The 20,758-nt window shown below is 40.0% G+C and overlaps 2 protein-coding genes across 4 annotated transcripts in view; one reads left to right on the top strand and one right to left on the bottom strand.

Annotated features, from left to right (window-relative positions):
• The window catches only part of DYNC2H1 (dynein cytoplasmic 2 heavy chain 1), a 143,796-nt gene extending 138,000 nt beyond the window's left edge, over window positions 1-5,796 (bottom strand). For 2 of the 3 annotated variants that reach the window (XM_005482581.4, XM_074535163.1), the window contains exons 1-5: window positions 4,929-5,796; window positions 2,480-2,650; window positions 1,825-1,960; window positions 1,383-1,501; window positions 686-830 (exon numbers count right to left, since the gene is read on the bottom strand). In XM_005482581.4, the coding sequence (XP_005482638.2) occupies window positions 686-830; window positions 1,383-1,501; window positions 1,825-1,960; window positions 2,480-2,650; window positions 4,929-5,129 (772 nt within the window). In that variant the 5' untranslated portion in view covers window positions 5,130-5,796. Of the gene's footprint in view, window positions 1-685; window positions 831-1,382; window positions 1,502-1,824; window positions 1,961-2,479; window positions 2,651-3,950 lie in introns of all 3 variants that reach the window. The other variant, XM_074535164.1, reaches the window with a different exon arrangement.
• A 320-nt stretch (window positions 5,797-6,116) lies between these two features.
• On the top strand, window positions 6,117-19,111 carry DCUN1D5 (defective in cullin neddylation 1 domain containing 5). Its single transcript, XM_005482582.3, has 8 exons — window positions 6,117-6,521; window positions 8,984-9,066; window positions 11,556-11,626; window positions 12,032-12,123; window positions 16,879-16,987; window positions 17,082-17,186; window positions 17,895-17,997; window positions 18,778-19,111. Exons 1-8 carry the CDS (start codon window positions 6,442-6,444, stop codon window positions 18,831-18,833), a joined length of 699 nt encoding a protein of 232 aa, XP_005482639.1. The 5' UTR covers window positions 6,117-6,441; the 3' UTR covers window positions 18,834-19,111.
• Window positions 19,112-20,758: the final 1,647 nt, after the last annotated feature.

The following is a 20,758-nucleotide window of genomic DNA, read 5'->3' as shown; positions in this document are numbered from 1 at the left end:
CTTGATTTGAAACTACACAAATGCAGCAATAACTGATTATTTTGTTTCCAGTTCAATAAATTTCTCCAAGGTAAACAGAAGTTGGTCCAACATGTGAAGCTGATGGATTTGGATTCTGGATTCCACACACAAGCATCTGTCTAATCAGCAGCAATGGCTGTATCTGGCTGCTCCCCACAACTCTTCCTCACACACACACACACACACACATCTGGCAGGAGCACACAATCTCACTGTCCTATGCCTGTCCCCAAACATGGGGCTGCTGTCAAGAGAATGAGAGAAGAACCTGTCTGCACATCTTGCTCTCATCTTCACACAGACTGAACTGACCTTTAATGGGAGTTTATGTAAATAAGTTTTCTCCTCTGAAAGAAAGACAGGGAGTCAAACAGAAGCATGACACATCCAGCCCACAGGCTGAAAGATATCCAACTCCATCTTCTAACTATCTATTACAACTGTCTTCTAACTAACTATTCCCAAGCATATGTAAAGGCATCAGAACTGGCTGAATTACCACACACTAGAAGGCAAATAATATTCATGGATCATAATTACAAGAAGCAAGCACCTTCATGCTGTGGGCTGTTACTGGTGCCTTTACAAGGAAGAAGGTCTCTGCTCAAGGAATCATTTTACTTTTCTTGACTGCTCATTTAATAAAGATTGCATAAAGGTTTACCTGTCACATCCAAGAGATTATGCATGCGAGACTGTGGATAAGGATCATGCTCTGTTTGTCTCCACACACTGTCAACAGTGTCCTTGGTAGCCTCTACCAAATCCACAACTTCAAATAATGAGAGGGTATCCAAGTTGTAATAATCCTAGAAAAAAATATCCCTAATATGTTTACTTTGCAAACAGCATGGTCAAAGCATTTACACTTTTCTGAAGATGGCAAGTGCTGTAGTTTCCTGAGGTTTACTGCATAACAGAATATGTCACAATCCTCTTGAAAAACCAAGCATTTGTGTAAGTTTATTTGTGTGAAGTATTCATTGCTATCTGAAGCACTATTCAAGAAAGTGCTTTGAGAGTGCCTGAAGTGTTGCATAACAACATTAATGGCATCCTTTCCACCTCATGAGTCAATCCCCAGCTCACCAACTGTAGCATACAGTTGTATTTCCACAGCAGCTCCTAGTATTCAATGACCAAATCCACTCCCAAGTAAATGCTGGCATTCTCACGCACCACTGTCACTACAAGCTACATGAATATCATTTAAAGTAAAACTTTGCCTAAGAAAAAATAACTCAATAGTTATATATTCATATATTTGGAAAGAGTGTACATATACTGACATAGATTTCATAGGAAGAGTGGCTCTTACTAAGTCTAGAAATATTTCCCTGATCACACAAAATAAAACATACTTTTGCAATGTCCTCAAATAGATCTCTAAAATATGAAGCTCTCTCTTTACTACATCCTTTATGTCCACGATGAGCACATTCTCTCCAGAACTGAAATTCATCTGTAGGTGTAAGAATAGCTGCAAAAAAATTAGAAAATATTTATATATGAAATGAATGAATGTTTATAAAATACATTCAGTCAGAACATACTTTCTAAAGCAAATTTATACATATGGTTATGTAAATATCCTCTAATTTCTCATCCTGAGTAGATGCAGTATAAAAGTCAACTCTGCTCTTCTGGCATGACCAAGTAATTCCAGTCTACTAACAACAACCAGTTATATTTTACACTGTGAAATCACTGGGAAACCTAAACTCTCAACTTGTAAATATTTACTCTGAATTCAATACTCTGAATTCAAAAATTAACTGTAAGAGACATAATTGCAAAACAAACCTCGTACATCATCTTCACTGAATTTTGTTCCCGTGTAACTGGGATCTGATCGTCTGAGAGCAGTACTCAAGCCGGCTTCAAGCTCACTTAGAAGTTTCTGGAGCTTGGGATCAAATGTTTTACTCCATTTCTCATCCTGTAATGAAAATTTTGAAAATTATGACTCACATGATAGAGGAATTAGTATTTTCTTCCCATTAAAAAAATACAAAATTCAGATTAAGTACCAACCACGTAGTGGTACAATGTACCATTTTTTCCCTGAAGTCAAGGAAGAGCACCTCATTCTTTTGATTTAACAATTCAGAATAATACTATAAAAAACATTTTTATTACAAAATCAAAAGTCAGTTGCCAGGTTCATAAAAGCACCCTGAAAGCATGTGAGCCATTTTTCCACAATAACAACCAATAGCTAGTGTATTCCACATTTCCTGTCAGGCATACGTATGACCAGAACCTTTCTTAAATCCTTACTGATAGGAGCTTAAGTACTTTCTTTAACTTAGCAACTATAGCTATCAACCATTGCTTAATCTCCTCAAACATTTTGGTTTCATGACATGAAATATTTAGCTCAGAATTAGGTAACATCCTATTGAATTCCAATGTCTCAATACAAATCTACAGAACATTAAAGTAATATATTGTTCACCTTTAGTAATACTGGTGCAAAAACTTGTCGTACAGCTTGATAAAGGGTGTTGATTGGTGAATCTAGCATAGATGACACAAGAATATTACTGTGAAGATTATCTTCAGTAATTACATCAGGTCTCAGCTTAAAGAACACCAACACATTATTCTTTGAATCAGTAGCTTCAATCTGTAATAATCAAGAAAACAGGATTTGTTTAGAAAGCTGTTACTAACCATTTACAGAACAATTTGCATCAAGAAAACATATAAAATAACCATATTCCTCCCTCTGAACTTTGATACAATTCTGGTAGTATTTTATTTGCACAGAAAATTAAAATTTTTATGATACTTATTTCTGAGTCCATAGGAACCTGACTTCCAACATCAAATACATAAGGCCTTCTACAGCATATAATGTCTGTAAGTATCATCAGTTCTTACTATATTTTGAAAACTCCACTTACCACTTTCTCTGGACAAAACAGAAACTCTGTCTTGTGTAGAAAGCCTATTTTTTAAATTGTATTTTTATGCTACAAACCTTTGGGAATATTTTTCTATATATTCTAAATATTCTGTATGGTTCTCTTGAGTTTGTAAATACATTATTATAGATTTCTCAAGAACAGAGACAGGCATGCTCCTTCATCACTGAAATCATAAATTGCAGCATGACGAACGTTCCATCCATAGCCTAACTTCTGGGTAAAGTTCAAAAACTTGCTATAAAGTAATTACTGAAATTATTTGTGGCTAAGGAGAATTCATAGAACTGGAAAATTTATTAAACATTTGATAAATTTATAGCAAAAAGATATGCTAAGCGAAATCCCAGATCCTGTACAATTGCAAACACTTGTGTACTATTTTTGTGTTAAAAGAAGCCAAGGGTAGTAATAACAGGTTTATTGGACAGTATCAGTTTTACTTTCTTATCAAGTGTTTAGCCCAACTCCCACAGACATAGCTTCACTGAGACAAGCACAGAGTACAAAACTAATATGCATCTGATCTTCCACAGCTGCTGAAAGCTGCTTTGCACTTTAGACAGTGGTTCAGCAGCACCCCCAAAAACTGGGTCACAAATATGTTCATTCTTGCCTGAATACAGCAGGCACTAGACTTCACAGAGGATTAACCAAGGAGTTATGTAAGCTAAGGGTCCACATCCACATGGTGAGGACTCCTTACATGCCTCTTCCGTGTGTGAAGCCACTGACATAAGAGACACCACGTCCCTCGTCTCAATGCAGAACAACAGGTCCCACACCTGTGTCAAGACCCACACCTTGCCTGTACACTCTGAGTGGCTGCACCACACCATGCCCTCCCTAAAGGGTGACACTGAGTGCACGCGTGGTAGCAATCCCAAGTCACTTGCTTAACACAAGACTCAAGGCAGGACATTCCACACAATGAACCTCTGATTTGCTTACAGCTGGACCCGTCAAACTGAAAAATGGATGCTTTGGACAAACACTCACCTTGGATTTGTCAACTATGAGCCAATGCGCCATACATTGGGTCCCATTCCCTGCACGGACATTGTCCATGCAATCCTTTGGGCCACGTGCTTGCAACCATGCCCAGGAAGAAATCATACATACAACTCCATGCCCTGGGCCATTCACATAGAGACAATAGACAACACACTAAAGCTGCACCAACATGGGCAAAATCTGCTAACAAATGTATCATCGGCTGACCATACAGTCTTCGTGGACTCTGGGGACAGTGTTCTTGTTTCAGCAAGGATAGAGTTAATTTTCTTACAGTGCTGTGTTTTGGGTTTAGTATGAGAATAATGTTAAGACACAGTGGTTGTTGCTGAGCAGTAATTACCCAAAGTCAAGGACTTTTCAGTTTCCCGTGCTCTGCTAGTGAGGAGGGCACAAGAAGCAGGGAGGCAGCATGGCCGGGGCAGCTGACCCGAACTGGCCAGAGGGATATTCCGTAGCACAGAGCATCCAGCTCAGTGTATGAACTGGGGGGAGCTGGTCGGGAGGCATCGATCGCTGCTGGGGGACGGGCTGGGCATCAGTCAGGGGGTGGTGAATAACTGCACTGTGCATCTCTTGTCTCTCTTGGGTTTTATTCCCCTCTCTCGCCCCTTTTCATTACAGTTATTAACATTATTATTAGCGTGTTAGTAGTTAGCTATTATTATACTTTATTTCGTTATTTCGTTTCAGTTATTAAACTGCTCGTATCTCAACCCACGGCGTTCTTCCCGATTCTTCTCCCCATGGCGAGGTGGGGGGACAGTGAGTAGTACTTATCTGCTGGCTGGGGTTAAACCACGGCAGCCGCCAGAAGCTTGCAGCAGACACAGAGACCTGCACAGATATTCGCAGGAGGGAGACGTCTCCCAAATCTGACACGTTTTTATGGCATCAAGCCTGGGCTGACTGCGGGCTCTGCCTCCCCGCTCGCACGCCAGGACGCGGCGGACACCACGGTACCTTGTTGGAGGCGCTGAGCTGCGCGCCCGAGGGCTGCACCACGAGCAGGAACTCATTGCCGTCGTCGAGGAAGCGGCTCAGCTCGGGACGGGAATGCAGTCCCGCGGCCAGGGCAGCGGCACCGCCCGCCGGCTCCAGCCCGAAGTAGTTGGCAGCCGTGGCTGAAATAAAGCGCTTCCTCCTGTCTCCCTCCCCGGCCATGGTGGCGGCGCGCACCCCGACAAGGCGGGATCAAGGCGGGGGCGGATCCAGAGTAGCAGGGGAGCACATGCAGGTGCTGGCGGGATTGGACCCAAAAGGCTCACGGCGGGAAGGACGGCGGCTCGCTTCGGGGCACAGGGCTCCGGAGAGGCCCGGAGCCGTCCCGGCGTCGTCGAGACCCGTCACTATGGTGACCAGAGATGGCGGCCCTGGCGCGCAGGCGGCCTAGCTGAGGGTGGCGCGGGGCAGGGAGGCGGCGCTCGACGCGCTCGGAAATCAGCGGAACGGGGCGGGACGAGGCTGGAGCAGCGGGCGGAGCGGAAAAGGTGCAGCGCTGCTCTTTGGCACGGCAGCAGCACCCGGCAGTCACCGAGGGCTCGGCCGCACCGATCCGCTGCGGGCTTCCCCTGGGTTCACCGAAACAGCTCTCCTGCCGTCACCTGCATCACGGCCGCCGCAGTACCTGGGGTGTTTCCCTCGCCCCCGCCCCACTCCGCTAGGGAGCCCGTGGTGCCCGGTACAGCAAGGCGGAGAAGGACCGCGGTCCCGGCCCCGGCGAGTGCTGGGAGAATGCTCAGACCGCCCACCGGGACCACAGGCTTGTGGCTGCCCGTGGTTTCGCGGGCCAGTGCGGGCGTAGCGATCCGCGCCCCGCTGAGCGATCCCGGCCGCTTCTCTAGAGCCTCTCTAAAAGGACGGAGCGCCTCCCGTCCCGCCCAGCACCTGCCCCTGAACTCCGCCACCGCTCGCGGCTCTCCGCAGTCGGCTGTCCCAGCCCTGAGCCCAGCTCCGGCGCTGACGGAACACCCAGCTCCCCCCCGGCTGCGGGCTGTGACCGTGCGGGTTCCAAAGCACTGGAGGGGTTGGCGCTTCCCCGTTTATTTCGCTGCAAACGCCGAGCCGTAACCGGCACGCGCGCGGGCCCCGCTCCGGCCGGGAAACGCGCGCGGCAGCCCCGCCCTCCCGGGGGCGGGTCCCGGTGCGGCCCCGCCCCGGCGGCGCTAGCACTTCCTGCCCGGCACCGTCTGTGTCCGGGTCGTTCTCGCCGTTCTCTCCGCAGCCGATACCGCCCGCGCTCGCTCCCGCCCCCGGCACGACACCCGCTTCTGCGAACGGAGCGGCGGCGGCGTCTGCCCGCGGTGAGCGGGGGACGGCAGCGCCCGGTGGGGCTGGGAAGGCGCAGCAGGAACGGGGTCTCCTCTCGTTTCCTCACCGCCGGTCTCGGGAGGCGGCGGCGGCCAGGGGAAGCGAGCCCGGGGGTGCCTCGGCTGCGGGCCCCGGCAGCGGGGCGGCCCCGCCCCGAGGCAGGACGATGCCGGTGAAGAAGAAGAGGAAGTCCTCGGGGGCGGCGGCGGCGGACGACACCGGCCTCAAGAAATGTAAACTCGGCAGGTAGCGTCTCGCGGGGCGGCGGCCGGTGCCGGCGGGCACGTCCGGTGCAGGTGCGACGCTCGCTCGGCGTGCGGCCGCAGCGGCGGCGTGGTCACGCCTCGGCGAGAAACGCCACCGAACGGCTCCCGTTCCCGGCTGGCTTTGCCCCTGGCTCTGCCTCAAGGGCCAGTTCTGGCATTTGTCCCCGTATTCGTTCTATCTCGCTGGGGTAGGCGGCTCTCCGCTCTTTAAGGTTGCCGGTGCTTAGAGGCTCCGTGCTAAATCGTCGTTTCCTCATTTTTTTTCTTTTTTTCCCCCCTTTTTTTCTTCTTTTTTATTTTTTTGCTTTTTCGCACTAAATTGGAAGGATTGGTCAGCACACTCGAAAACAAGAGCAGGAAAGGTTTTTCTAATAAATACAGGCGTCGGAAGCACCTTGTTCATTAACTAGTATAAAAAGACCGCTTTATGCCGAGATACCCAAAAGTTGCTGTTGGAATGATAAACCATTAGCGCGGTGCAGCAGGAGCTTACAGTGTGGCTTCCCCGAAGTAACTGCCTGCTTCGTCTATTAGACCTTGCTAAGTATGCGAGTAGAGCAGTAGTTAGGGCTAACGTCCTGAGGACATGAGGATACAAAGGACTTGCGAAATCCACACTACGGGAATGGCTATTGCAAAAAATTGTGGTGTATGACCTCTCTCGTTGGCTGGCCAAACTTGAGCTTAGAAGTACACAGACTCTTATTTTGTTATGATTGTTCATTTTGGGTAACTATTCCAGAGCTCATTTTTTGTAGTCATTGATGACCTTTTAGTTTCAATCTGTTATTGATTGCCTATAAATCTCTTCTTGTGCCAGCATTATCCTCTGTACCACTCTATTCTCTCATGGTTCTGCCTCAAAGTATATTTAGAGGGAACACTTCTGTTTTCTCATACTTTACTTTGTATACTTCTGAAAACTAAGTTATTCTGGTTTGTAATACCAAATTTCAGTTTCCTTGCTCATCTTAGCACTTGTTTGCATGTGTTCACTTTCAGTTTGTCTTTCTAGAACACTGTTAACGGAAATTTAGGATCTTAATTTCTTTTACTTAGTGTTTTTTTAGCTTAGGAAAAGAAAAAAACCCACAGATTATACAGGGAGATGGTTGTTGGGCAGAAACTATGATGTCAGAGTTCATGCTAGGTGATCAGAAAATGCTAGATACACAAGCATTTTTGGCATTATGTTCTTACACAACCAGTTATTGGTAATATTCTTTAGTGAAATCAGTGATTACAAATAGATCTATGTTAATCTGGATAAAGCCAATAAGCAATAGCACACCATATGACTCTGCCTCTTTCTGGTGACTTGTGTTCCTCATGCCAGTTGGATGGACGGATGAATGTTTGTAGGACTCCTTTAATTCTAGCTTTCAGCACAGAATGCTTCTTCTTAAGAGTGTTGTGTTCTTTTCCAGTGAAGCTAAAAATGATACATGGGAGTTAAAGTTGTTCATCCCTCTCAGAATTGAACTATTCTTCTCCTGCTTGACATTTTAATTTTAAAATTGCCATGTGGGAGCTGCATAATTTTAAAGCCTCATATGATTAGTTCTCACCTCATTGTTAGAAATAACCTTAGCTTGTTTTAAAAGTCTATAATTTGTGTTTGAAAGGAGGATGCATTGAAAAGGTGCTGCAACTCCTTACTGACTGAAGTTGCCTTTGTGTAGTCGGTGTTTTTACTGGAAGAAATTCTGTGCATTCTTTTAATGAATGATGAATTAGAGAATTCACTTCCTAGGCAAACTGGGTTGTGTGTTACATAATGAAAACAATGATGGGGGAAGCTCTGTGTGCTGAGCAGCTTCAGTCTTGCCACAGATTGCACACTGCTATTCTGGTGTACGTACCAAATAGCTATAGAATTTGTAGATGCTTAATTACATGTATAATGTAAACCAATTGACCGGGTATTTTTCCCAGATTTGGATGGTTAACTATAAATAGCCTGACTTTTAAATATGTCAAACTGTGCAGCTTCTGTTGACCTTAATGGGGTCTGTGCATGTTCAGCACTCTTGAAAATCAAGCTGCTTATTAGAGACCTAACATTAAATGCTTGTATGTATAAATAAAAATCGATAATGAGGCATTTAAATTACTGAGGAGTGATATTTTGGCCATCTGTGTGGGTTTTTTTTGTTTAATATCTACAAGATAACAGTACTTCTGCATTTCAGGAAAAGTAATAGTTGTAATAAATTGAGCTATGAGATGGTTGTAATCTAAAGGCAATTTTATGTTCCAACAGCAGTTGAGGATGACACAGCTGCCTTTTATGAAATTCAGCATAACACTAGATGTATACTGACCTCATTAAACAATTTAAGTAGATTCATAATAAATGTTGTGTAACTTAACTTTTCCTGGTTTTCACATGTGTTATTAAAATAACACTGTTCATCCCTGTGTTTCTATTTGCTACTGCAGATCTCAAGCATCTGGTAAAGTAATAAGTGGAGAGGAACATTTTTCAAGCAAAAAGTGCCTGGCTTGGTTTTATGAATATGCAGGTAATATGCAATGCATTCAGGTTTGAAACTATATGATTTTGTTTTAAATAAAGCAATACATAAAACATTACTTGCATTTTGCTTTTTGTATGCTGATGTAGACATAAAAACATGTCCATGTATTTGCTTCCTTATAACGGGCACTTGAATTAGGATAGCTTTTATTATTGCATTCTTGGTATTTGTTCTTCTTTACTTGTTTTTGTTTATGCTTTATAACTTTAAAATGAAACAACAGATATGAGCAGTACAATGTTGAGCCGGGATATACTGAGTGATTCACTTCTTGCTTTGAAATTGTCAAGTAGAAGTCAGAACATGGAGAGATAATTCAGATTGATGCTTATGTGTCTAACTATATCTTCTTTGTGATCATATTGGAAGGCTAATGATATAGGTCATGATTTATCCTCTTTGGATTTCTGTTTTACAAAACAAAATAATAGAGGTTTATACTGGTTTTCCATCTGAGAATTTGTACTAATATTTTTTATATTCTAAATATCAATGTTTCATTCCAGAAGTATTTGAAGTAGCCTCTTTCAAACAACTCACAATTGCCATCAAATAGCTGCTTTAGTTGACTATGCAGTGTATATCACTGCTATTTATTTACCAATTCTATAGTTTCTGAATTCAGGATTTCTGAATCGTTATTAATTTCTTGTCTGGTCGCTACTTAAAGTCCATCATAGCTGGTTGGTGATTAGAACTCAATAATTGTCAGATCTTAGTATGGAGAGAGCTGCTGATTTATCTGCCAGCAGTTGGTTTGATTATATTTATCAAGATTGATATTTTCCTTGCAGTCTTCACACCAATGAACTACTCTTGTTTATAGTAATCTGCTCTATACTTTAGATTTGAGGCATACTCTTCTGGAGTGGAGTCTTTTCTAGGGAAATAATAATTCAAAGTTATTTTTCTGGTGATAAATTTCTTTGCACATTCTTCAGAATTAATGTCTGTAGATTTTGGCTTTGTTATTGAGTCAAGAATTGAATGTAGGAGGTTATACTTTTAGTTAACCGGCAATCAAAAAATGCCACATTTCCAGCATGAACTAGAATTCCAATTAAATTATATACAATAGAAGCTAAAATGGTTCCATTAAAAGATAAAACTATACCCACACATTTAAGTGTATGCGTTTTATGTATGATTTCTGGACCAGAAACACTCATTCAAGCTTTTACTTGTCATTGCCAGTGAACCCTTGTATGTGTTTCTCTTCATAACTTGCTGGGTTTTTTTAAGAATTTTCTATCTAACACTGGCCTTGCTTACCTAGGCAAAATGTCCTTTGCAATGTTTTTCAGGAGGTAGGTATTCATGGTGTTAAGTGTCAGTTGGATTTTATTTTTCTGCAGAAGTAGCCATTCTCAATAGGTTTTATTGACGATGTTCTTATCTCACAGTGAGTAGTTATTCAAAGCACATTATCCAAACTCTTAAAGAGGCGTCTGCTTACACTGGCAGCAGATAAAGTGGAGACAGATTCATCAAGGACTCTGCCTATTATAAGTAGCAAAATTTGCCAAAAAGTTGTGAAGTGGTATATTCTTTTGGAAGCTAAAACCTTTGCCTTTTACATTAGTTCATACTCATTAAATATTAATGTAGTGATCCAGGATGCATTAAAATACTGTGTTGACAGTCCTTTTAATAATATTTGGCTGCCCAGTAGGAGTAATTTTTGGAGGCTTAGTCAAAATAACTGAAGCCGGAGAGATTAGAAGAACAAATGCCCTGGAGTGTGTGTCTGTATGCACTCTTTAAAGGCACTATTTTGCTGCATTTTAGAGACTTTGCTGTTAAAATGGAGAAATGACAGCATAACGCTCACTGTTGTGGTCCTAATCAATTTGTTTTCATTATGGTCCTGAACCTTTTTTTTGCTTTGTATATGGCTAACATGCTCAGCATTTCTTCAATTTATTGTTTTCACTTTGTTTGTTTTACTCAGCATTGTAAAACTCATCTTACTTTATTTGTATATTCACTCTCTGTGTTAGTGTAAACCCATAATGTTAGCACCATTGAAAGAATAATGTGTAATAGTAGCTCAGACAGAATTAGAATTTTTTTGTCGGTGATAAAATAATTTTTTAAGAACATTATTCATAAAGTGACTTCAGCAGAGAGTAGCAGTACCCAAATTGTCTTAAAACAATTGACTGCCACAGCTATTGGAGTTGAGCTGGTCAATAGGAAGCTCATTTGAGTTTTTTGAGAACTCAGATACAAAGCTAAGATGGCTCATTGCTATCATAGGGAGGCAGTGCACAGCACAAACGTTCTGGTGTAGCACATACATGTCTACACAATTGCACTTGATAGAATAGGTCTTGCTTAAAAGCTACTTAATAGTGTAATTCTATGTTTTTAGAAATACTTTGGGTGCAATATAGCCTAAGTATTGTTCATAACTCTTGTGAGCAGTCAACTTTACTTGGATTTTTCACTCTGGTGTGGTTTTTGCTTTGAAGGTCCTGATGAAGTTGTAGGCCCTGAAGGAATGGAAAAGTTCTGTGAAGACATCGGTGTTGAACCTGAAAATGTAAGTTTCTTTCATAGTGCTAATAACACCTAAGGGGATATTCGATAAGGTTAAATTTTGTGTATAACTCTTAACTCCACTAAGCAGAGAGTTTTTCATCTTCCTGCTTGTAGGAGCTGCTCTTAAGATATTTCAGCTGAATACATCAGGTTTACTTGGCCGGTGTGTGTGAGGTTTTTTGGGTGGGTTTATTATAGTAATACTTAATTTTCAAAAATTGAAAGTGAGGGAAAAATTGCATGTAGCTGAACTTTTCAGTGGTAACAAATATGAAGACCAAGCACGTATCACAACTGCTAGAATGTTTGAATGCTTTAGACTTTTGTTCTTGGGCATTAGTAAATCAGCCTTTTCTTATGTACTGACTCCTTTTCCTCCTCTTATTTTTATTTTTGTTTCCTCTAGATTATTATGTTAGTTTTAGCCTGGAAACTAGAGGCTGAAAGCATGGGATTTTTTACCAAGGAAGAATGGTTAAAAGGAATGACCTCATTACAGTAAGAGTGTTTTTACATATCTAATAGAATGTTCTAATTTTATAATTGTACCTATAACTTAACTATTCTTGTTCTGTTTCATGTATGTTGGAAATAAGACACAAAAAAAGCTGGCTTTTAGTTCTTGTTTTGGTCCACAACTGCAAAATTAATCTGAGTTAACGAATTAAATTATTGTCTAAACCTTGTTAAATCAGGTTTTGATGGCTTCCTTTTCTTGCAACAATATGTTAAAATACCATTCTAGTTAGCAGATATAAATGAGTAGATCTGGAGATGCACATAAGCATGTCTCAGCACTGATATTATGGAAAGATTTTACTGATTTCTGAGCTTTATAGATGAGGACTGCATGGATAGTAATTTTGGCTATTGGTGTTATTTGTTAGATGCACATCAGAAGCCATGCTTAATGCTTAGGTTAAGTAACGCCTTTTCGATTTATAAGTGAACTTCTTGCTCTTTCTGTTTGCATTTGGATTTTTGATTAGTTAATGCTCTGCCTAAAGAGATTATTTCTTACATTAAAGTAATCAGTTTTTTGTGAGGCTTAAGTCAGTTGTTACTTTTTGTTCATTCTTTAACTGCTTATGGTACCCTAGTGTTTTAAGGCTGTCTTGTTATGACACTTCATTTAATATTACAAATAGGGAACTACTCTTGCAGCTAGAGCAGAGTTCCCTGTCACTTGGTTTGGGAAATTGTATCAGGCATATACCCTCTGGTTACTCAAAACTCTGGAGTGAGTGACTCTGGACTGACTCTCAACTCTTACTTGATTTGGCATCGGGCTTCTGACAGTTGCTTTGATTATTGTGTGACTATCACCAGAAATTAAATTAGGAGTGGGAATTATTAAATTGCCTGAAGTTCAGGGCGACAGATTAAATTTTGGGTGCATGATTTTTCAGATGCAGTGAATGAGTATTGGTCACTTATCTGAAGTATTTAATTCTTACCCCCAAATAGAAGCTTTAAGAGTTAGCCAGTTTCACAGAATGCAAGCACGGACATGTATGAAATCAGGCGCCTGTTCAGAGCCCATGTTTTAGACTAATAATTTGCTGACTGGAAATCTTCTGGTTCTTTTCAGAACAGAGCTGGTCATGCTATAGTCTAAATGTGTTTAATACTGAAAATAGGATACTGCTGTGTGTTTTCATAGAAACAGACTTCTGGTGAGAGTGCTTGCCTGAGCCTAAAGCAGTTGATGTGTATGTTTGCTTCCCCTGTTGCTCTCTAAAAAGCTGGCTGAGCAGCTGGGTGAAGCAGAGATGCTCACATAGCACAACTCAAGATCCATAGGCTAAAAAAATACGTGCAGGTTTTGGCTGAGAGTGAGCAAACAGTTCTGTGATGTTTAGCTGCCATCTGAGGTTAAACCATGATGAAAGAAAATACAAAGCTGTAGACTTGCTTACTAGAAAGGGAGGATTATATTATGGGATTCCATCTGGAATGGGGTTATCTATTTTCTCTTGAAAAGTCTGACAGGAGTTTGAAGGAAAAGGGTTTTACACTTAAAACAATAAAATATTATTGCATGCTTACACAGCTTATTTCTTTTCTTTCTAATTTTTGCATGAAGAAATGAGATTGAAATGCATTAAAACCCTAGAGTGTATTCCACATAGACTACTGTATAGAATCTTTAATTCAAGATACATGAAATGTTACACGAGATAATTGCATGAACAGTGCTGGGTGGGATTCAGCTCAATAGTAAGATACCTAAATGTTTGGTTTATGTGCAAGAGCTGGATTTCTTAAGCCCTTACTGCAATCTTTGGAGATACAGTCAGTGTAATGGAGCCTAGGGAAATATCCAGTTTGCCCTAAGACCTAATGACTGGTCACCTCAATTGCTCTTAGAGGTTGCTTGCCTAAATGAATGGCAACACCTGAAGCTTAGGACATCCCTAACTGACAGTTAGATGGCAGCATTTGGGTGCCTGAATCTTGAAGTGACATTCTCTCAGCATGTTGTTTTGTAATACACTGGTGAGGTTTGCTGTCTATGAGAAAAATAAATGTGTGGTGAGGTAGATGCTGTCAAAATGAAGGTGAATTCAACCTAGATATCATGTTATGAGACCTAAGCAACTTAGGCTGGGAGGTTTCCAGTATGTTGTGTAGATGGGGTGAATTCTGCCCCTTATGTGTGTGTATGTGCATATACATATATATGTATGTATATATGCAAGCTCTCTTCATGGCAGAATCAAGTACCTCTGCTAGGCCGATTATTTCATCCTTCTTAGGATGAAATGTATATAATAACCGTAAATGCTTTTGGTTTAATGTTTGTAAACATCTTACTGATTTTTCTTTTCAGTAAAAGACAAGTATATGTGAATAGCCATGAAATATAAAACATTAGACTATCTGAGTAGGAGTTAATGAATCATCAGTTTGTCCGTGTTAGCTATGCCTCAGATGATCTCTCTATCTAAACAGAAATTAAAGTAGATTCAGTTTGTGGTGCTAATTTGAGTTTTGTTTAAAATGTGATATAGGGATGAGAAGAGAATGTAGTAAGCTAATGTCTAATTTTGTTGATCTTGAGGTAACACTATTCAGTGCTATCTTTCAGTAAAGACAGTTTGGGAAATTGCATCTTTTTCTAGTGTCTATACAGGAGTTTAGTGTTAATTCACTTGTGCTAATTAGAAGGTTGTTCTGCTTATTAGGAAGATTATTCCAAGTATGAGTGACCTCAGTCATCTGTTTTATGGTGCAGCCACACAGGCAGCTGTGCCTCTGTAAAAGAGGAGTTTGACAACTCCTTGCCTATTTTTGGGAGGAAGGTCAGTTGCTAGGTACAGAAATGCCCTAAACAGCTTTAACCAAAATATGTCTGTGTGCAGGATCCAGAGGTTGGTGCTGGTCTGAGCATGATCCATTTGGCTTTTTGTTATAAATGCACTGATAATAAATTTCTTAGGAGTCGTGATACTTAATTATTGCTCATTTTCATACCAACTTTTTCAAAAGAATAAATTGTGTATTAAAATACACATAGCCAATAGTATTGTAGACAATAGCTGGCATTTTACTTTGCACTTAGATTTATGATTATTTGAGCAATTTTAACAAAGTAGTTTGCAAGAAATTTAAACATACTGAAATTTGAGTTTACCCATGATATGGTAAATAGTCTATCAAGTTATATTTAACAATGTGTGATAAACCCACTATAAATATTTTATATGTCACTAGTACACGTAAAACTTGAGCATTTAGGTAGATTAAATAGGTAGATTTGTCCTCAAATGTGTAGAACATTCTGGTAGAAATAGGAAGCTTTGAACAGTAAAAGAGATAGGAATAAAAAACACAACACCTTTCTACCATAGCATAATGCTATTTTAAGGGTTAAATAGTAGAATACAGACCAATTCAATGGCTGAAGACAAAAGAAGTCATTTTATTTTTTGTTACATTTACTAAATCTCATTTAGCAAGAGATCTTTTCAATTCGTTATATGGTTTATCACAGAATATACTAGTTGTCATCTGAATATGTAGCCTAATTAGCTAATAGTTTTATTTATTTAACACCAGTGTTGGCTAGGACTTAGTGCTGCTTTAGGTAGATGCTGCTAGGTACAAGAAATAATAAAAGGCTGCATCAGTTTGAATTGCTACTGAGACAGACTGACAGGCAGCTGTGCACACACAGGCTGGCAGATCTGAGGAATGGGAAGTATCAGCTGTGGGCAAAGTAGAGCATCAAAGCCCAGCATCTCAGCAGCTCTTGCTAAGGGCCTGTGTGGCAAGTCCATGTGGAGCTGTTAGAGGTGCAAATGTATTCTCTGAGAGGCTGGCTGCTAAAAGGGGGACACATGACCAGAGAAAGTATTTATGTACAGCTGCTTTTCTGAAAGTATGCTTCTTCATGAAGGATACAAGGCAAGGCAGATTTTTAATTTATTCCTTTTTAGTTGTGGCAGCTTTTTTTTAAGAATAGAATGTCCTGTTATAACTCTTCTATTGAGTGAGTATTTTCTGGAGAATTAGCAAAGTTAAATTGCATTCTCCTTTGGCATTGTTGGTGAATCTGACCCATTTTCTATTTCCTTGCTGAGTAAAGTACAGGGAGATCTTTCTGCCAAAGGGTTATTTTTGCCAAAGCTTTATCCTGTTGACTAGTGGACCTGTATGTTCTCATACAGCCTTTGATTTTTCAGTTGAATAGTTACTGACTATTAATCAGGTGATTAATATTTTATCAGAGCTTGCATTTATCAGTCATGAAACATGAGCAGACTAGTATGTTTTGCAGAGTGCCTGCTCAATCCTGTCATTTGTAAACACATACTTGAAAACTACGTGTTTAGGGTTTACATTTTCCCATTATTTACAGCTGGATTTTACCCCTTAATGCCCGCTGAATGATGTTGTCTTCAAACATTCATCGTGATTGGAAGATAAGATACTGCTGGGTGTGAATATAGATTACAGAGTTTGGAATTGAAAGACTATTATTTGAAATGTGAAGCATGCACTTCTTATGTTGCTGATATATTTAAAACGAAAAGCTTGCTTACAGAAGCCAGCATTCATTTCAGTAAGCTGCAAATATTGAGCATGTTCAAGATTCTTCAAGTCAGTTTCACAGTATTACTCCTGTATATCTAATGATTGCGCTGTGACGATTTCAGGATTTTGTGTTTGCTGGCTTTTTTTGTTGTTGTTGCCTGATGTTGTGTTTTGAACTCCTAATGTTTTGGTTTTTTGTTGTTTTTTTTTAAGGTGTGATTGTACAGAAAAATTACAGAGTAAATTTGACTTCTTACGGTCACAGTTGAATGACATTTCATCCTTCAAGAATATCTACAGATACGCCTTTGATTTTGCAAGGGTAAGACTGCTGAAATGTTAGGAAAGCTCTTACTTTTATTTGTTCAACAAGCTTGTACTTGATTGGTTTCTGTGCTTTCTTTATTCAACCTTAGGAAAAAGACCAGCGAAGTCTTGATATTGATACTGCAAAGTCCATGTTAGCTCTTCTGCTTGGAAGAACTTGGCCACTGTTTTCAGTATTTTATCAATACCTGGAGGTACAAGTTTCCTTGACTTTTTGAATGTTGGCATAGTAGTTGAACTGTTCTGTGAGAATACTGTGTTTTTTTAATTCAAAAATGTGTCTGTATTGCTCCCTTTACCTTGCTCAATGTGCTTATGAAACAGTAATGTTCTTGTATGCATCAAAATCCTTTTCTTCCCCTCTATGCCCCAGCCCCTTTTCTTATCAAAGACAGCTAAAATTCCATCTTGGTTTTACTCTAAATATAAACTTGAAAGTAAGTAGTAGAACCCCACTAGTCTATTCAGCTGCATCTACACTGCATTTCAAGTTTGCTTTTTATGTCTTTATGATCATAATGTATTGTACCCTGGAGAAAATAAGATTTTTAATTTTTTTTTTAATAGTTCATTCTGAAAATACATCTCAGCTAGATATGCCCCACTTTAGGGCTAGGCAAAAATATACCAGTTTTTGAAGCTTAGAGGGGTAACTTAATTGATTTCCAGGTTTTGGGGAATTTGATTCTGTTCTGATCTTCCAAGAAATCATTTCATGTTGTTTCATAACTACAAAATATGTTCATGTGTAGTATTTTTAAAAATAGAAAATCAAGTCAGTAATAGCCATTGTTTCCTATTAAATAGTTTGTTAGGAACTCATTGAGGATAAAAAGATAAATGTGATGCAGGAGTACCAAATGCCACTTGACATTTTAATATTTTGTAATTACTTTTCCTAGCAATCGAAGTATAGAGTTATGAACAAGGATCAGTGGTACAATGTACTAGAGTTCAGCAGAACTGTCCATGCAGATCTTAGCAACTACGATGAAGATGGTGCATGTAAGTATTTTTAATGTTTTGCTTATTCAAATATTAGCAGAGAATTTTAAAATTGCATAAAATTAATTTCTATTGCAGAAACAACACTGTAAGGTTTGGGTTTTTTTTCCAACAATGAATACAAAAACAGCCCTGATAACCATCCACCTTCAAGCTGCAGTTATTAATTTTTCCTACTTGTTTGTCAGGCGTATAGTATGTAAATAGTATGATGATTTACTTGAGACAGCTTGTATTCAGTGAGGATCCAGTGAAGGTGCTTGCTGCATGCAACTGCAGACTTGCAAGTAGAATTATAAACAGCGAACTCTCATTTTGTACTAATATATAATAAACCATATATAATAAACCATAGCTTAACAATTTTTGCCTACTTGCTGGTACTTGGGGCTGAACTTTCCACCTGGCTGGTAGTCAGTCATGCCATGACTGAATTGCCTAAGTCCAATTTTGGTCCATTTTGTAATTATTCACTATTTTGAAAACTTTGGAAAAAGGAATTAGTTGTGCTGTTTGCAAGATTTGTAAGATTATTTTTATGCCTTCCATTCAGTTCACTCCACCTGTCAGATATCGGGAACAATTTTTTCCATAAAATGGAGGTTTTTTTGCACTTTTTGTCATCCTTGGATTGGAATGATTGTACTAATAATCTATGAGTATTTTACCATGGAATTGCCATGGATGTTTCCTAGAACAGTAGTTTTAAACCCTCATGCTGAAAATGAAGGTGTTTGAAAAACATTGCCAATGATAACTCCAGGTTTTGTCTGTTTGCAGGGCCCGTGCTTCTGGATGAATTTGTTGAATGGCAGAAAGTTCGTCAAGCGTCATAGCAAGAATTCAAAAGAAAATGCAAGAGTTTTTTTTTTGGTGCCCGCCTGTACACAAAGTAATGAGAAAAACAAGGGATTGCATTTTCATTCATAAGAAAGACTTTACAGTAATTTTTTTTTTCCTTTTTTAAGGAGACTTTCTTGTTACATGTGATATGGGCATTGAACCACACCTCTTCTGAGACTGAAAGTTGGAGTTCTTGTTTTGAGTCTTATGTTTATAGCATTTCTTTCAGAACAATAAAGATTCAGATTTGTGACAAAGGCCTAAAAGTGAAGGATGTCCCTTGAATGTGAGTGTGGTGTCTATTTTTAAAACCAAATCGATAAGATATCTTTCTTAGAAGTGCCCTTTGCTATGAATTTTGAAGACCTTAAAATGCTTAATTGACGCTGTTGCTTGCTGTTGGTGTGATTGTCTGTGTGGCAGATGTTAGAAAGAATGACTGATTTTGGAAGCCCTGGGTGGGAGTGTGCTAATTTATGTAGTAAGTATTGGTCATGGGTTGTGCCACAGTTTTCAGCTCCTCGTGGAGATAAAGGCCTTAAACTCCTGCTATTGTTTTTTATTTCTTTGTCTATTTCCCACCCAGTGGCATGGCATTTAATGGCAGACCCTTTCAAACTAGAAAGGTGTAGAAGAAATGGCTTTGTGTGCAGAATGGCTGAAAACTAATTGCCTGTAGTTCAGATGCTGAACACAGATACTCCTTGGTACAGCAAGGCAGCTTCAGATTTTTACTGCTATTTAGGCTTTTTGGATTGCTTTGCACAAGTGCAATTTATATTTTAAAAGGGAAAACTGGGCAGACTTGGTTTCAGGCTTTTCTTCTTGCATGTTTTAGACTGGAGGCACTCATAACATAACTTTTTTTCCTCTCTGGATGGTTTTTATATTATAAATCAAGAAGCAACTATTTAATCACCTATATTTCACCAAGTAACAGGCTGTATGTAACAGGATATTAAATATCACCCTGTTACTACTCTGTGTACTGAGTCCCAAAACTACTGTGATTGCCCTTTTAGGCATTCAGTATTCATTACAACTTTTAAATATAGTAGAAGTTTCTCACTACCTCCATGCCCAGAAGACTCAATGCCACCCTTGGAAGGGAAGGGATTTTAATCAGTACATGTGAAAAACCAAACCAGAATAAGCAAATGAAGCATTTGCAACTTCTGCTTTATTATATAAATGTATTCTACAGACTGTGATAATACTGGAAGACTCAGTCAGTCATCAAGGCCTGTGTGCCAAATATTTTAACAAGTGAAATAAGAATAGACAATGTAAGCTAGGCATGACTTGAAGATCTTTGCCTCAGGGAAATTACTTCTGTTTTGCACATCCCTTAGACTAAGAAGCGCGAGTTTTCCTGTCCTTAAGGAAAGCTGTGTTTCCAAGATGATTTTTTTTAAGAAGGTGGGTGGAAAAAGGAAGGTATGAAGAGAAATAAGGGGTACCAAGCAAGTGTGTGCCTGTGCTCTTTTTCTACTACTGAGGACCACACTTGCAGCTTCTCTAGAAGTATGCGTGCTGTGGGCTGCAGGACACTGCAGTGCTGGGCTGTGGGCTGTTCTGCGAGTCACCCTGAGCTGTAGAAGCTTGGTTTCACCCAAGTGAGGAAAGCACCGGAGGAAAAGATACTTGGAAGATTTCTGCTTGTACAATGGCTAGTGTCTGTGTGCATGTAAACAGATGCACTACAGCTGCTCTAAATATTTTTTTTCCCATATTTTACAAAAAGTACCTAATTTTAGACCTCGTGTGAGCTGCAGCATTTCCCTTCAACATGTTACAAGTTATCCATTTGCATTGCTAATAATTCTGATGTCACTCATAACAGACTGCCTTTCATTTAGGAATTGCCCTACTCCACAGGAAGCTTCTGCCAGAATGAGATTAATTTCAACAGTCCTAA

This window comes from Zonotrichia albicollis, chromosome 2 (assembly GCF_047830755.1).
Source record: "Zonotrichia albicollis isolate bZonAlb1 chromosome 2, bZonAlb1.hap1, whole genome shotgun sequence".
NCBI lineage: Eukaryota > Metazoa > Chordata > Aves > Passeriformes > Passerellidae > Zonotrichia > Zonotrichia albicollis.
The sequence above is the reverse complement of the archived record's forward strand: the minus strand, read 5'-3'. Positions and strand labels throughout refer to the sequence as shown.

Excerpts from the sequence above, each read along its gene's own strand:
- DCUN1D5 (XM_005482582.3), top strand. The coding sequence starts at position 6,442 with ATGCCGGTGAAGAAGAAGAGGAAGTCCTCGGGGGCGGCGGCGGCGGAC. Across the intron at positions 9,067-11,555 it reads TTGGTTTTATGAATATGCAG|GTCCTGATGAAGTTGTAGGC; the intron begins GTAATATGCAAT and ends TTTGCTTTGAAG. Across the intron at positions 11,627-12,031 it reads TCGGTGTTGAACCTGAAAAT|ATTATTATGTTAGTTTTAGC; the intron begins GTAAGTTTCTTT and ends TGTTTCCTCTAG.